General features: G+C 35.1%; 2 protein-coding genes across 3 annotated transcripts; both read left to right on the top strand.

The window, feature by feature from the left end:
* Positions 1 to 1,227: 1,227 nt before the first annotated feature.
* LOC129883989 (uncharacterized GPI-anchored protein At3g06035-like) lies at positions 1,228 to 6,184 on the top strand. Its single transcript, XM_055958379.1, has 2 exons — positions 1,228 to 1,309; positions 5,609 to 6,184. The coding sequence occupies exons 1-2, from the start codon at positions 1,228 to 1,230 to the stop codon at positions 6,112 to 6,114; spliced, it is 588 nt and encodes a 195-aa protein (XP_055814354.1). The 3' UTR covers positions 6,115 to 6,184.
* Positions 6,185 to 6,774: 590 nt separating this feature from the next.
* LOC129886212 (uncharacterized) lies at positions 6,775 to 15,657 on the top strand. Of its 2 annotated transcripts, XM_055960792.1 has the most exons (10): positions 6,775 to 8,371; positions 9,028 to 9,253; positions 9,341 to 9,474; positions 9,560 to 9,628; positions 10,809 to 11,303; positions 11,412 to 11,480; positions 12,409 to 12,573; positions 13,459 to 13,675; positions 13,827 to 14,165; positions 14,955 to 15,657. In XM_055960792.1, the coding sequence occupies exons 1-10, from the start codon at positions 6,920 to 6,922 to the stop codon at positions 15,068 to 15,070; spliced, it is 3,282 nt and encodes a 1,093-aa protein (XP_055816767.1). In that variant the 5' UTR covers positions 6,775 to 6,919; the 3' UTR covers positions 15,071 to 15,657. The 2 variants fall into 2 exon arrangements, with proteins under 2 accessions (XP_055816767.1, XP_055816768.1); XM_055960793.1 differs by lacking the exon at positions 11,412 to 11,480.
* Positions 15,658 to 15,996: the final 339 nt, after the last annotated feature.

The raw sequence follows: 15,996 nt of genomic DNA, 5'->3' as shown, positions 1-15,996 counted from the left end.
CCATCGAAGGGGGTTCGGATGAACCCTCGGCATAAGGTGGATCCGCCACTGTGTATATATATACGTAGAATAGTAATAGTAAAGTGTTGGTGATGAATGGATAAATACTTGGTAAATTAAGGAGGTGTGTTTTATACGTATGGAGGAGGAATAGGGAAACGGTGGAAGAGTAGCAGTACGTGTCTTGTTCAGCCGCATGCAGCGGACACTTCTCTCCAAACGCACGTCATAATAACTTAGAGCCCGGGTTTTAAGTTGGTCAAACCAACTTATAAATCCCTTTTTAGCTTTTGAACGTGTTTGACTAATGCTAATTTTAAGTCATGTTCTTAAAGTCGGTCAAAAATAAAAAGTTAGAATTTCTAACCTTTTTTTTCTAATTGGTTAAAGCCATTTTGTTTGACCATGAAAATTACTTTTATATCCCTTATATTTTAACTAAATTCCCAAACTATCATTTTTTATTCTTTTAATCCTAAAATTCAAACACTTATTTTCAACATAAGCAGTTTTATCCAAACACTCAACTGCTACTTATTTATAAAAATAACTTTCAGCACTTCAAAATTCTAAAAACACTTCATACATAAAAATTATTTTTTTTAAACCCTTAGTTGTGTTCCGCCGACCACTTTTCAGCTCTTGAACACTTTTTTTCCCTCGGCTGCTTTGATATGCTTTTGAGCCGAATTAAGGTCATCTATCTTAAACAAAAAAAAACAAACAATTTTTCTATCTTTTTTCTTTAAATAAAAAAGTTTGAAGTAAGTTTTACGCTGCTTTTTTATATGCTACTAAAATAATTAATTATCAGAATTGGTTAAATGATTTTAACATTAATAAACGCCATTCTCATGTTTTGATCTTATCCTTTTATTTTTAATTTTTATTTTATTACAAGATATAGCTAGATAAACTAAAAAGAGAGACTCAATCTCATCAAGAAATAAGACATGCGGATTTACTTTACAGGTGCCAATAAGAGGTATGTTCAGAGGTTAACTTTATGCGTCAGCTGCTTTGCATGTCCACAACGTGTTATTACTTCCATGCAAATTTCTATACGGCCCTCGATTTCACTTTGGGACTTGAGAAAACTAGGCATATATCCAGATAACTGTCCAATATTCGACTCTACACAGCAAGAAAATCTGGTGTAGTTTCATATTCCACTGGAAACAAAAGGAACAAATTTGATCCAAGTGATTTTCGGATCAGAAACGTAAAATGGCGTCACTTAGGATTCCTCCTCCTACATTTTTATTTCTTCTAGCACCGCTCCTTATCTTGGCTACGGTGAACTGCGATGGTGCACTCTCTCTCTCGCTCTTACATTTTCTGTAATCCTTTCGCTAGCTCTTCGTTGATTCATTATATATAAAAGCTTGTTTCAAAGGTTGTAATCAGGGGCGGACCCATTGCCAGTTCATGGGTTCATTCGAACCTCCTTCGTTAAAAAATTATACTTTATATATAACATAATTTTTTTAATTTATGTATATATATTTAACATTGAACCCCTGAGCATAGGCCAGAGGACTAGCTCAGTGGCAAAGGGTTTAATATTTCGCCTTAACTTGTCTCGCGGGTTCGAATTCGAATAAGTACATTTTTTTTCTTTTCTAATTAGCGTGTTTAATTTTTTTTAACCTCTTTTGTAAAATTTCTGGCGGAAGTCAAAATAAAGGCAGGATTCTCTCGTTTTTTATTTTCCTTTTTTCTTTATTTTCCTTTTTTCTGAGAGAGATGTCGGTGTAGGTTTACTGATGGATTCAGTCAGCGAAAGTCCCTCCAACTCAATTAATATCATATCCATTCGTTAAAAAATTATACTTTATATATAACATAATTTTTTTAATTTATGTGTATATATTTAACATTGAATCCCTGAGCATAGGCCAGAGGACTAGCTCAATGGCAAAGGGTTTAATATTTCGCCTTAGCTTGTCTCGCGGGTTCGAATTCGAATAAGTACATTTTTTTTCTTTTCTAATTAGCGTGTTTAATTTTTTTTAACTCCTTTTGTAAAATTTCTGACGGAAGTCAAAATAAAGGCAGGATTCTCTCGTTTTTTATTTTCCTTTTTTCTGAGAGAGATGTCGGTGTAGGTTTACTGATGGATTCAGTCAGCGAAAGTCCCTCCAACTCAATTAATATCATATCCATCAGCGAAAGTCCCTCCAACTCAATCAATATCGACATCTATGTCGTGACCGTTTAGGCTTGTTTTTGCTTTGTTTGCCGGATTGGTATGTTTTTTTTTCTAAAAACCCTTCTCTCATAGGTCAACTCAATCAATATCATATCCATCAGCGAAAGTCCCTCCAACTCAATCAATATCGACATCTATGTCAGTGACCGTTTAGGCTTGTTTTTGCTTTGTTTGCCGGATTGGTACGTTTTCTTTTCTAAAAATCCTTCTCTCATAGATCGTTACATTAAAAATAGAAAATAGAATCAATAGAAAGCGCTAGAACTGGTAAGTAAGATCTTCTCCAACGTATAATTTCATTATAACAATACATTGTATTTTATCCTCCTGGGCAATAGCTTAAAGGATATTTTGGTATTTTTTACATATTTGTCTAAAAGTACAAAATTTAATTTAGCAAATTAAAAACGGAGGGACTATAATATATAGTGTTGTATTGTATCGTACTTTGTTGTTTTAACTTATATACTATTGAAATACGTTGTATTATTTTTTGTCATTACATAATTTCACACTTGAAGAAGGATATAGTAAAAGGTAAAATATAATTATTAGATATTGAGCAAAGAAAAACTGAAGAAAAAAAAAGTAAGGATGCCGGCATCATACCAGATCAGGGGGATTTCCTTAGTTACGTGACAATAGATGTAACAGATTAAACGATATAGTATATATAATAAAATCATAAAATGTAAAGTAACCATCAAAATAAATATGTTGTTAGTATTTGAACCAACAGTACACTAAGTTGTTATCCAGTCCTACAAAAATAATTGTAGGATAAAAACTTTTATAGGACAAAAACTTTTATAGAAATAATAAACAACAAAATTTCTGGCAAGTTAGTTTTCAAAATCAGAAATTAAAATTAGTAATGATAACAGAATCCGTAAGAAAAACAAAAATAATATTTTGATGAGAAGAAAATCGAATCCATTAATGGTAGAAATTATTCCCCTTCTTAATTATCCGACGTTAATGAAATATATCCTCCTCTCAACATAGAATGATCTCATGTATTGATATCTAAAATCATGATGACATCGAACCATTTCATTCTGAATTTCATCGGGGACAGGTACGAGATCTGGGTCGGTCTATACGAACCATTTAACAACAGTAAAGACTAAAGTACATAGAATATTAGATTAGCAGTAGAAGACTAGAGTACACACAGAATATTAGATTTAGCAGTAGAAGAGGAAGTCCAGAAATTTGTTCTTCAGTAGAAGACTAAAATACACCTAGAATATTAGATTTAGCAGTAGAAGAGGAAATTCAGAAATTTGTTCATTGAAAAATAAGAGGAAAATCCTCTAAATAGACTACAATAGTGTGAACAAATGTTTATTGTGCATGCCTATTGCATGCCTTATTGTCTTATTGTAAAAATCTCAACCTTAATCAACCTTTCAGAAAAGTAACAATTCTTCAAAAAGTCTGGAACTTTCACAACTCTTCATAAGAGTCGGCACCTTTTCCTTTTCACTTCGCGCCTTTGATTGAGAAATAGAACCATCTGATTTCATTCGTTCTCAATAGCCACGAGATGATCATCTTAGGGCAGTGTTTTGAGAAGCAAAGCGGAAAAAAGCGATGGGGGCTCGCTTCACAGAAGCGAGAAGCGTGAAGCGAAGCGCATGCTTTTTTCAGAAAAAGCGCTATTTAGTATAAAAATATAAAATATAAAATATGCATAGATAAATAATCAAGAACTCAAAAGACTTAGATTAAAAAGTAAATAGATAGTCAATAATCCTCATAAGTAACAACATATAAAGCAAATGCATAACCAAATCACAAAAAGAGCAAAATCCTATTCTTCAACAAGATCCTCAAACTCTTGAAGTGCCATCAACAAGGGTTCTACTTGGTCCTCATCTTCTTCATCGGAGGACTCATCAACAAGAGTTCTACTTCTATTTGAACTTGAACCTGTAGCTACTCTTTTTTCCTTGCCCCTTAAAGTACTCCCCTTAAAACTATAAGATTAAAAGATATTTAAATACAATTAATATATCTTTAGTTTAAGATCACAAGATTCATAAGTTTTTTTCTAATACTTTGTATTAAGTCAAAACCAAACAATCAAATTGAAACGGAAAGAGTACCAAATCGAACCTTTAGAAATTGTGAGTGTAAGCATATCATAGTATTTGTGTAGAAATAAAAGCTTTTAATTAAGAAATTATAAAAATGTTAATATTATATCTGGACGGGCTAATAAGAAAAATAGTGTCAAATAAAAATAAAATGGAAAAAGTCATATAAAGTGAGCAGATCAGTAGTATTCTTATAAGTAATTTTGATTAGCTTTCTAATTAAATATTAATATTATATCTGGATTGAATAAAAAAAAATAGTTTCAAACAAAAATGAAATGGAAGTGAGCAAAGTATTAAATTAATCTATACCTAATTATCAATCCTCTGAGTGTAACCTTTTGGACTTTGTGGCAGACAAGTGATTCATGCTTTTGCTATTAGACCTTCATGGCAATAGCACTAAGTTAACTTTATAATTTTTCTTAATATACAATTATGAGGAAAAATATGAATGATTTTCTCTATAAATTTTTTAATACTGAGATTATTTTTTTCACTATCCGCTTTTTCCAAATAAGCGGTCTTTTTTCTCGCTTCTACATGAAACGGGCTTCTCGCTTCTCCCATGAAGCGCACGCTTTTCTGAAATCGCTTCGCTTCACGGTATTGAAGTGCTAGAGCCTCGCCTCGCTTCGCTTCACGCTTAAAGCGAGTGCTTCAACGCTTTTTCACAACACTGTCTTAGGATGATCCTTTTGTCGACGGATGTTCTTATTACACTCATAGTCTCTAAAGGATGAGAACCAACTATGTAGCATCTACATCGAAAATTCAAGTATTGTATACGTTATTAGTTCGATTCTTTATAGGAACTACCCGTAATAACGAACTTGCAAAATGAATCTCTTTATCATAAAGAGATTCTTCGTTCCTAACCTTCCAAACAAGCTTTTTGCATTTATTTTCACCAATAGTGTAATCAACTCACAGTATAGTTTACCCCCTTGTTTTATTACTTATTACGTTAGAGTATTTATTTTACTTTATTATGAATATATTACTTAAAAGTTACCTTTAAAATGATGTGATAGTGGTTAACAACTATATTGTGTATACTGATCAGAGTAATACTGATACATGCTAGCGTATAAAAATTGGAGTACTAAAACTAATAAGCTGCTTTTTGTATAAAACGCTGAATAACTAAATCTTTAATTAATTTCTAAGAAGTTAGATACGGAAACGTTATACTATAAACAAATTTTGCGCATGAGAGAAAATTTCAACCTTTCCTCCCAACACTTTTTGCTTCACCATCTTTTAAAATGTTGACATGATCATATTATTGCAGATGAAGAAGGCCACGTCCTTTCCGGTATCAACAGTTACCGGCAATCTCACAACTTACCAGCCCTAACGAAGCACGACAAGGCAGATTGCCTAGCAGATGAAATCGCAGAGGAGTTGGAAAACCAACCATGCCCCAGTGGCGGCATTACTCCTGCTCCGGCATCTCAATTTTCTCAGTATCCCAAACTGTTAGACAAGTGCGACATAGACATTAACACGACAACGGAAGGCGTTATCCTCCCGGTTTGCGTCCACGATCGTGTTGCGACCCTCGTGCTCACGAACTATACTCTGTCTCGACATGCTGGATACCTTAACAATTCTAAGTATAGTGGAGCTGGAATTGGCACTGAGGAAGACTGGACTGTCGTGGTCTTGACCACAAATACTGTCGGTGGAAGCTTTGCTAATGGAGTTACTAGTTTGATTAATAGTAGTGTGTTTGGTATGAATACTATTCATTATTATTTTATGTTTTTGTTGTTGGGGTTCTTCCTAGCTATTTAATTAACTGATAGGACTAGTAGCTACTTATGTGTATCGACTGTTCTTCTCTACATGTATGTATATATGTATTGCAAATATATCGTGGAATATTACGTCTAAATCGCATTAAAGGGTCCCAGGAACACATTGGAATTTTGAGCCGCCAATGCCGTTGTAATGGCATTAGCAGTTGGACGATATATATCATAACTCATTAGACTTTTAAATTATTTTTTCCAACTTAAAAGTAGTAAGAATATGACAAGAAAATCTTAAAAGTAGTAAATTATCCTGTGTATTTTCTTAGTTCTTTTTGTTTTTTGCTTTCAAGACTCAATTACTATGGACTTTTGGGTTAAAACTAAAATGAAAAATAGACCAAAAAAATGCAAAGCTATTCCCTTTACATATATGTAACTCACAAATAATTTTCCAATGATTTACAAAAATGAGAGAGATCGAGTTATTTTTAATTTTATCAACAAAATATTTAATTGAATATAGATAAATAATAAATTAAATTGCAATTGAATAAGTGATTTTCTAACTTCATACCTTTGCGATATTATTTTTAATTACATAATTTTATACTTGCAAATATATCATAGTTTTAATTAAGACAATTACTTTGAAAAATTATTTTAATTAGTTATTACCGAAGTAGTTTCGGTGCTGATATGTAATTTTCTATAAAAAGTCGATTAAGTAAATCTAGTCGGAGTTTTAGGCGGTTGAGACCGCAAAATGGAACACGACAACTTCGCAGAGGGAATAAAGTGACACAAAACCGCCGCGCAGCACCGCCGCCTTTTGGAGTCCGTCAACTATGGCGGAGGATGACGATGATAGCTTTGGCGATTTCACCTTTGCATCTTTCTCCAACAATTCCCTGAATACCCAATTCACCCCACCCAAATCAATCACCTCCCCTGAAGATGATGAATGGGGTGATTTCGTTGAATACCCTAGTGGATCTGAACCTTCCACTGCATCCCTCCTTACCCAATCGAAACCCTTCGACCCTTTTGGTTTCTCCCCTAATACTGCTTCCGCTTCTGAATCTCCCTCCAAATCTGAACAAGCCAAGAAGACAACTGGGTGGGTGAAACCTTCTGGAGCTCTTCCACTATCATTATTCGGTGAAGAAGAAAATGCTGAGGAAGATGAGAAAGAAAAGCCTGCTAAAGAGGATACGAATAATAAAGTAAGAAACGGATCTAACGCTAATTTGGGTTATGGGTTTGATTCAAACTTATACAATCAGAAGTTGAAATCTGAAAATGGGTCACTTTCAAATTCCAATAATTTGGTAGGCCCGGATAATGTTAATTCGAATTCCAAAAAGTCCTCATTACAGTTGAATGGATTGAGTTTCGATCCGAATTTGGACTCTCCCTGTGTTAGTAGAGTGCAGAGCTTGAACTACCTGGCGAGCTTGATGGGTGAGGATCAACAGATCAGGGCACAAAATACGGGTCTTGTTTTGGATTCGAATGATTCAAGTTCTTCCGCTAATGTATCAAGTTCAATTTTTACCATGTCGAATCCAGATTTTGATGTGTCCAAATCTATTCTGAATGGATTGAATAGAACTTTGAGTGCAGATGCTGCAACAAGCTTGAATGATCATGGTCTGCAGATCAAGACCGAAAGTACTGGGCTTGTTTTCGAGTCAAATGCATTGAGTTCTTCAGCAAATTTCACAAGTTCAAGTTTTGGTGTGTGGAATCCGGATTTCCATATGTCCAAATCCAATCAGAATGGATTGAGTAGAACTTCGAGTCTGGATGTTACATCAAACTTGAAGGATCAGGGTCAGAATGTGGGAATTGGTTCTAATTTAAGTGGTGTAAGTTCTTCTTCAGCTACCACTAGTTCAAGTGTGTGGAATGCGGATATTAATAGGTCCAAATCCAATCAGACTGGCTTGAACAGAACCTTGAGTCTGGATGGTCTAACAAGCTTGAATGATCAGTATCAGCAGATCAAGACTGAAAATGGCGGGCTTGTTCCCAATTCAAATGGTTCTAGTTCTTCTGGAAATGCATCAAGTTCAACTTTTGGGGGATGGAATTTTGATTTTGGTGGATTTGGATCTGCTGTTGAAATGCCAAATTCTAGTTCTGATGTCGGTGGGTTGAATTCAAACATCAATGCCGTTGGCTCAAGTGCATATTTGAATGATGCTCACAACAACAATGATGACGATGACGATGAGGATGGATGGGAGTTCAAGGATGCTTACTCAATTTCTGAAGTTGGAGATTGTAATATTAAGGTAAAACTTGACATTTATATGATCAGTAATAGTTATGTTGTGCACTAGTGCAATTAAAAAAAGGTTATGTTGTGTACTAGTGTAAAAGCCTTCTCTGCACTATTTTAAAACTCATATTATGAACATGTGATATTGGAGTCATCTGCATCAGTTTTGACGGTAGGATGGAAATTCCAGGCAGTTATTGTTTATTTTCAGGTTCCCCACTCTTCAATTACTGCACAGCAAGATGTAAATTTTTTGGTGGTCAGTGCAGTTACAGAACTGCTTGCTATGTCTTACACTGTTCAAGTGTTACATTTTTGGTGATAATTTTTTTCTATTCACAATTCATGCAATTCTGTTATTTTGGTTACTCTTTTTTTTTTTTGACACTAGGGCATGATTTGGTCAGGAGGTTTTCCCCCTCTGGTTAGAGATTGTATTGGGGAAAGACAACTCCTTATTTACCTTTAAAGACACATTATTTAGTGTTTGGATGAAATGTGACCGAATTGAGTAGAGTGGACATAGAGGATTCATAATGTGACTATCTAGTTTGAGATTGAGGAATAGTTGATGATTTCTTGGTTGGTTGCCTTTTTTGTTCTTATTTTGGCTAGTTTGTACGCATGAAGGTGTTTATGGTTCACTAATCTTGTTCCTTGTGTGTGAAGGCTGCATCAGAGGCAAAAAAAGAGCATGTAACTAATGCCTTCTCTTTCGATTTTCACAATGGATTGAATGGCTCAGTTGACTTGTTTGCAACATCAAACGGATCAGTAACATCTGATTCAGAGGCACATCATGCTGGTCACATGCAGGCATATTCCTCTGGATTCGGCAATAGTTCTATGGATTTATTCGCCATGTCAAGTCAACCAATTGATCTATTCGCGACATGTAATGGAATTTCTGCTGTTCACCCTGACAATATATTTGGATTTGATTCTGAACCATCTATGGCATCTTAACATGTGTATATTTCAGCATCAGACGGTAGACATGAGCAAAAAGAGAGTAATGGTGCACTGGACCTTCATCCAGTTGTTGGGAGCTCTGAATCCGATGAGGATTTTGGGGAATTTACAACGGCATCTTCAGACTCTGGATTGAAATTAGAGGTAATTTCATATTGAACTATTTCTGATTAGATGCTATTACTGGAGTTTTCCCTTTACAGGCCATTCTTCTTATCTTTTTGTGCAGGAAGAATGGAAGATGGGTGATGTTGCTCATTCTGAACTCCAAGCTTCCGAATCTGATGATAAAGACCAGGTCGATGGTTGATTTAATGGCATTTCCTTTGGTTAAGAAACCACTATCTTTTTATTGGAAAAAAAATTATTCCTTCTCCTACTTTTTCCTCCTTTTATTTTCATATATTTTGTGAAGTTTAGTTAGCAATCTGGATTTTGTTGAAGGTAGTCTGTGTGTAGTATTTACTTGTTTCTTTTGGCTCTTCTTCCCATGTTTTTCTTTTCCGGTTTTGCTTAATAATTTGGACATTGTTAAAGATAAGTCTTCGTTAAGCAGTTAGGATATTCCTTTTGCATCTTCTTCTCTTTTTTGTTCCTTTTCAAAATAGCTTAACAATTTGGACCTTGTTATAATTTGTTCCTTCATAACATTCTGGTCATGGTGAATTCTTTGCCCCTGTCAATTATAGTATTTCTGTTTTACTTGTAATGTATAAGCAATGTGCTGAAATTTTGATATGAAGAACCAATCGTCCTCGCCTTTTTCATGCCTACAACCATGGTGCCTGCATGTATCTCTTGCAAATTTTTGCTTCCTTGTTCCATTGATGCTGGATTTGTGCAGAGTATAATTTTTCCAGATCAGTTGGCCATTTGGAGCTTTGAATTCCTTTAGAAAAGAACGATGTTTCCTTGCATACACTAATAATAAATCTTTAAGCTTACTACTCTTGGTGGGATGTGTGGATTGTGTGTTGGTATAATGGTTGGGCTATTCTACACCCAAAGGATATGGCCTAGTGGTCAATGAAATGGGTTGAGAATCGTGAGGTTTCAGGTTCAAATCCAGTAGAGACGAAAACACTAGGTGATTTTCTTCTCGTGTGTCCTAAGCTTTGGTGGACAGAGTTATCTAGTACTTGTTGTTGGTGGGAGGTTTCAAGTATCCCGTGAATTCAGTCGAGGTGCACGTAAGCTGGCCTTGACATCACGGTTATAGAACTGGTTGGGCTATTCTTCTACTTTTTAATTTTCTTAATTGGTGTTTGGTTATTTTTATAGGTAGGAACTTATAATTAAATGAGATACATGTAAAGTAACTACCATTTTTTAGTGTCTTTATCTTTCTTGAATTGTCAAGTTTACATTAGAGAACTGCATCATCTACCAAGATTGGTAGAGCTTTTCTTCTTTATGTTTTGAACTTCGGCAAGTCTAGATTCCAGCCTTTCCTTACCTTTTCTTGATTTATTATCCAGGTGAGGGATTCAAAGTTAGAGAATCCTAAAGGGGCTCTTCCCCTATCTATATTTGGGGATGAAGAGCTGGAGATTGATGAGTCTTCTAATACTGAAGATATTATTGTCCCCCATAATGCTTCTCATTCGAAGAATGATAGAAGTCCAGATTCAAACATTTCCATTAATGATCTCATTTCAAATTTATATAGCGAAGCTGAACAGACCTCACCTGTTCACTCTGTTCAAGTGACAAATAGTATTAGTTTTAGTCCACAAGATTCAGTCGCACATTCAAATTTGTTGAATGGTGAGTATGACCAGGATGATGGTGAATGGGAGTTTAAGGACGGATCTTCTCAAATGAGAACATATAATGATATTTCTTTTCTTACTTCTGAGGATCCCCCACAGAGAAGCTCTTCCAATCTCAATCTGGATAATTATTTGGATTTGTACTCTGAATTAAGGAATAAGTTGTGCTATCTTGCTAAATGCCAGCTCGATGACCTTAAGGTATGTGGTTTCTTAATATTTTTTAAATTTTCATCTGTAGTTCCACATACAGAGAACCAGTTGAATTTGTGTACTGGTGCATTAACTTGTTTATAATCTATCCTCAAGAGAGCTCAAAGCATTGATGGACTTCCAGTAGAAGAAGCAAAAATTTCGCCTCTTAATAAGGAAATTGAGGTTTGTGTTCTTTTATTTTATGTCCATATATTACTGAATATAATGAACATTTGTTCATGGTTTTTTGCCCCCCTTCCAGTTTGCGAGATGATTTTGAGAAGTGTAGAAGTCCTACCACCAATGCTCGAGGATCTAATGATGTTTTGGGAAAATATAGAACATGTTACTATTATGGAACTTCCTATACTTAGCAGAGAAAGTTTTTCTGTTGATGAATTCTAGAATTTACATGCAACTTACATTGTACTTTTTTTAGATTTAATGGCACCTTAATGGCACTGACATATACAATCCATATATATTTTATCAAACTATTAGTAGATGCCTTCCATTTAGCTAAGCCGAGGCTACTGTTTCTGACCACAGTTTAACTCACGTTGAATATAGTACTAGAGCCTAGGTAGTCGATCTTGGAGAGAGGACATTTGTTTGGTACGGACCCAAAGTGAAAACATGCATCCAATTTGAAATAAAGAGTGTTTTCTGCTCTCCTAACTTCTCTCCCTCTTTGAGTTCCTTTTCTTCATTGTCTGCTTTATTGAGATCCACAACATTATGCTCAAGGAGTTGAAAAAGGTGCTTCTCAATACTTCTACTAGACCTGATGATGGAAATCTTCTAAAAAAGGGGTGCTTTTCAACTCGGGAACTCACGGATGGGACTTCTAGCTACTAATAGCGCTTGTATAGCTGTTCAGTTTCCAAGAAATTATTGTAGGTTAAGGTCCGTCAGAAATTGTTTTCACTGCCATCACATGTTTCGTGTGCCTCCTTGATTCACTAGGTTTCAGTAGCTCTCTGTTTTTAATAGTTTTGAGACAAAATCTGTCCATATGTGTGAATGTACCGTTCTCTTATTTCCTCAATATGATGTGCAAAAAGATCTTTCTCAGTTGGCATTATGTGCGATTTATTTTTTTATTTTATAGGAGGCTTGCAAGGATTTTGAACAGGATAATGCTATGTGCAAAGGTGACCATTTGGAAGGACATTTATCTCACAATGCTTGTATGAGTGCATTTATTGAGATTTTGCAGGACTCAAAATTTCAAGTACTTGAATCAGAGTACCACTTATCAAGGAGACTATCATTGGTTTGTCATTTTCTCCATTTCCTAATGCTCAGAAGTCACAGGGAGAAATAAGTGACGTCACAATTAGACTTTTATATGCTTAGATGTAATTCATAATTTACTAATCAATTAAGTAATTGTGACGTCACTTATTTCTCCCTTCATCCCATTTTTATGTGATAGTATTTGTCTGAGAATGGAGTTTAAGAAAGAAAGACTTTTGAAATTTGTGGTATTAAACAATCCCTAGAAATTTCTGTGGCGGTAAATCATCTCACTAAGGGTAAACTGGAAAGTCTAAAGTTTAACTATTTCTAAATATAGAAAGGTGTCATAATTTCGGGGCAGACTAAAATAGGAAAGAGTATCAGGAAGTGGAACAGTGGGAGTAATTTTAAAAAGAAGAGAGTCTTAATGTCTTCTAAATTACAAGCTTTTAAAATTAAAATTCTCTAGATATATTCAAAAAGTTTCCAAAAATAAAATATGTTAAAACTTGTAATTTTTTTGAAATGGTCTTCTTTAACTTTTTGAATAAAAACTAGTAAGTGTTTATTAAGATATCATAAACTTGGACTCTCAATTTAATCACATTTTGAACTTGGAAAGTCCCTTCCATTGTCGTTGAGAAAAAACGTAAGAGTTGTGTTGAGCTTGGGCTTAATTGCATTGTAACAAAACTCTGACGTGGCAGCTATGCCCAATCAAGGAAATAATGTATGGCTCATTTCGGGTTTGCATTTCAAATCAATAGAGTTTCTTTTTAAATCAAATCCACTAATCAAAGAAGAATGTTTTGTATAAAATCTGATAAACTTAAGCATCCTTTTGGATATTGTGCTTGTATATTCATGTGTACAATAAGCTTTGGTTTATTGTACTTACATGTGATTTTCTGGTAAATAGGTGGACAATGATTTGGAAACAACAGTTGATCTTATAAGACATGCTACAATGATGCTAAAAATTTTGAGATCAGGATCTTTGGAGGAGCAATCAATTTATGTTTCAGTATGGTATAAAATGATCTCTGCTTGTGCACAAGAGTTGCAACATGGCTCCTGTATCTGGAAGAAGATATTGGAAATGAATGCTCGGAGTCATATGTTATCTCACCCCAGAGGTACATTATCTGTATCTTGGACATGGCCCTGGAAAAATGGTGCAATGAAAATCTTATATTCCCTAAGTAGGAAATTCCATGAGATTGTTTAGTAGGAAAGATTATATTTCTTAGTTCCAGTGCCTTATTGCAATCAATATGATAAATGCAGGAAGGGCATTCATCCGGGCCCTGGGTGAGATTTATAGGGTAACTCTAGTGCTTGAAGCATCTGTGAAACTATGCAAACCTTGGACTTGGTTGAATTCTGCTCAGTGTACAAGTATTCATTCTATGCTAGATGAATGTCACAGTATGTGGTCCTCTTTGGGTCTTGGAGAAGCTCTGTTGAGTATGTTAGACTCTGCTTCTGGAGATGGGAGTTCTGTTGCTTCATTGCTGGACTCTATCAAGTTAATTCATGGTCTTGATGGACTTTCCCTTCAAAAGCGTCTTTATGCTCAGAAAGAAGTGTGTAGTCTATCGCTCCTAACTTTGGAAGTATTGCCAGGTATACAAATTCTACGAGTTCATAATTTTAGAAGTAAAGAATCATTGCGGTTCTTACCATTCTTTTGACAAAGCCATGTTAGTATCAGGAGCCACAGAAATGATATGAGTAGTAGTCATGACAACGTGATAGTTTGTTGGAGATACATAACAGGATATTGAAACTTAAAAAAGGATTTTTGAAAAAAATGAAGAGCGAATTATAGCCAGTGGTGCATTTGGAAGTGCATTCTGTAGTAAATCTGCTTTACCCGTGGAATTTATGGTTTAGAGGCATATCTAGATTGTTGTATATTTCCTCTATTTAACTGGTAGAGATATAAATCGTGAAAGAATATTTTTGCTGACCTTTTGGATTCCCTGCAATTAAAAGGGAACCACATTTTTTTCTCCTTCTTTGAAAAGCCATTTGCAAATTCTTCCTAAGTTAGTTAAAAGAATGAAACTGGCCAAAAGTACTTTTGCATACATTTTGGCACCTTCTTGGTATAATAAGATCTTACTTATCAGAACAAACAGATAAACAAATCATGAAAGAAACAATTTTTGGGAAATCTCTCGAACAATTAAAGTGAGCGTCTGATTGAAGAATTAGGTGTAGAGTCCTAGGCTGAAACTTGCAGAAGACTTTGGTGCTAATTGTTCTATTTTTGTTACTTTGTTGCTGAAACTCATTGATCTGCTTGGTTCTGTTAATTCCTTGGGAATCAACCTCCACTCACTGTGTAATAGTTTTTGAGAATTTGCTAATTTCACTTTACATTATTTACTCTTGCAATGCCAAAATCAGGGATGGAACTTATTGACTGGAATGGAGAGCATTACTTCCTCACACTTGCAAATCTGTGGGCAAATCTTATAAGCAGTGACCCTCCAGAGTTGCCACAATTAATAATTGGATGGTGAGAAAATATTTAAGGTTGGTATCAAATTTGCGAAGTGTCAAATCTGAGATAAGGACCTTAGATTAGCACCATGTCAGCTGGAGTTGCTATGCAGAGGCTGGAGTGAAGAATGTAGGTTCCTGCTCTCCAGGGGTCTTGCCTTTGGCTTATTTGGAAGAGTTTTGTTGGCACAAAAGTACGCTTTGGGACAAAAAAAGGGTTGCAGATCTGAACAGCAAGAACTGATTGTAGAAGACAGCTTGAGGTTCTTTACAGATGGCAGTAGAGAGATGGTGTGAGATACAGATTACTTGATTTTTGTTTGGCAGCCTTTTCTTGCAAGATATGTAGTAAAGCATGTCGGTCATCGTTCCTGATTTTTCCTTTCTTTTCTCCCCAATAGGGGGAGGGAGGAGGTATGTGACATGGTCACATTGTACCATTAAGTTGCTTGTGTATAAGTTGTATGTATTGGTGAAATCTCATGTTACATCCATAAAGATAGAAGTAGGGTTGTCAGGAAAATGAACAGAGATTTTCGATTCTTTTAGTGCCTATCTTGTTAATTTCTGATCTTCAATGGTTAATTGAGAGGTGTACAGTGTTAAATATTGGTACTTGAAATTCACTCATTTGCACATATCCAAATCTACTGAATAAAATCTGGGAGAACGGTATGAGTAATTATTACTTGACTAAATAGGGTAGAGCCATACTGTGTATATGGTGTTGCTATTTGCTTGAGTTGTTTAGATGCTGGTGATGGCGTGCATACATATAATATCAGTAGATTTTGTCATAGTCAATTCATTAGTAACTTGCCTGCGAGTGAAATTTGTTATGGTATTAAGTAAAACCAGGGTCTAATCAAGGATGTAAAGAGAAGAAGCATGGAGTAAAAGGGGTCGTTTCATTTGGTGGACAAGCATAGATAATTTGGCTACTAAT

Source organism: Solanum dulcamara, chromosome 4 (genome assembly GCF_947179165.1).
Source record: "Solanum dulcamara chromosome 4, daSolDulc1.2, whole genome shotgun sequence".
NCBI lineage: Eukaryota > Viridiplantae > Streptophyta > Magnoliopsida > Solanales > Solanaceae > Solanum > Solanum dulcamara.
Note: the sequence above shows the minus strand (reverse complement) of the source record. Positions and strands in the feature narration are given on the sequence as shown.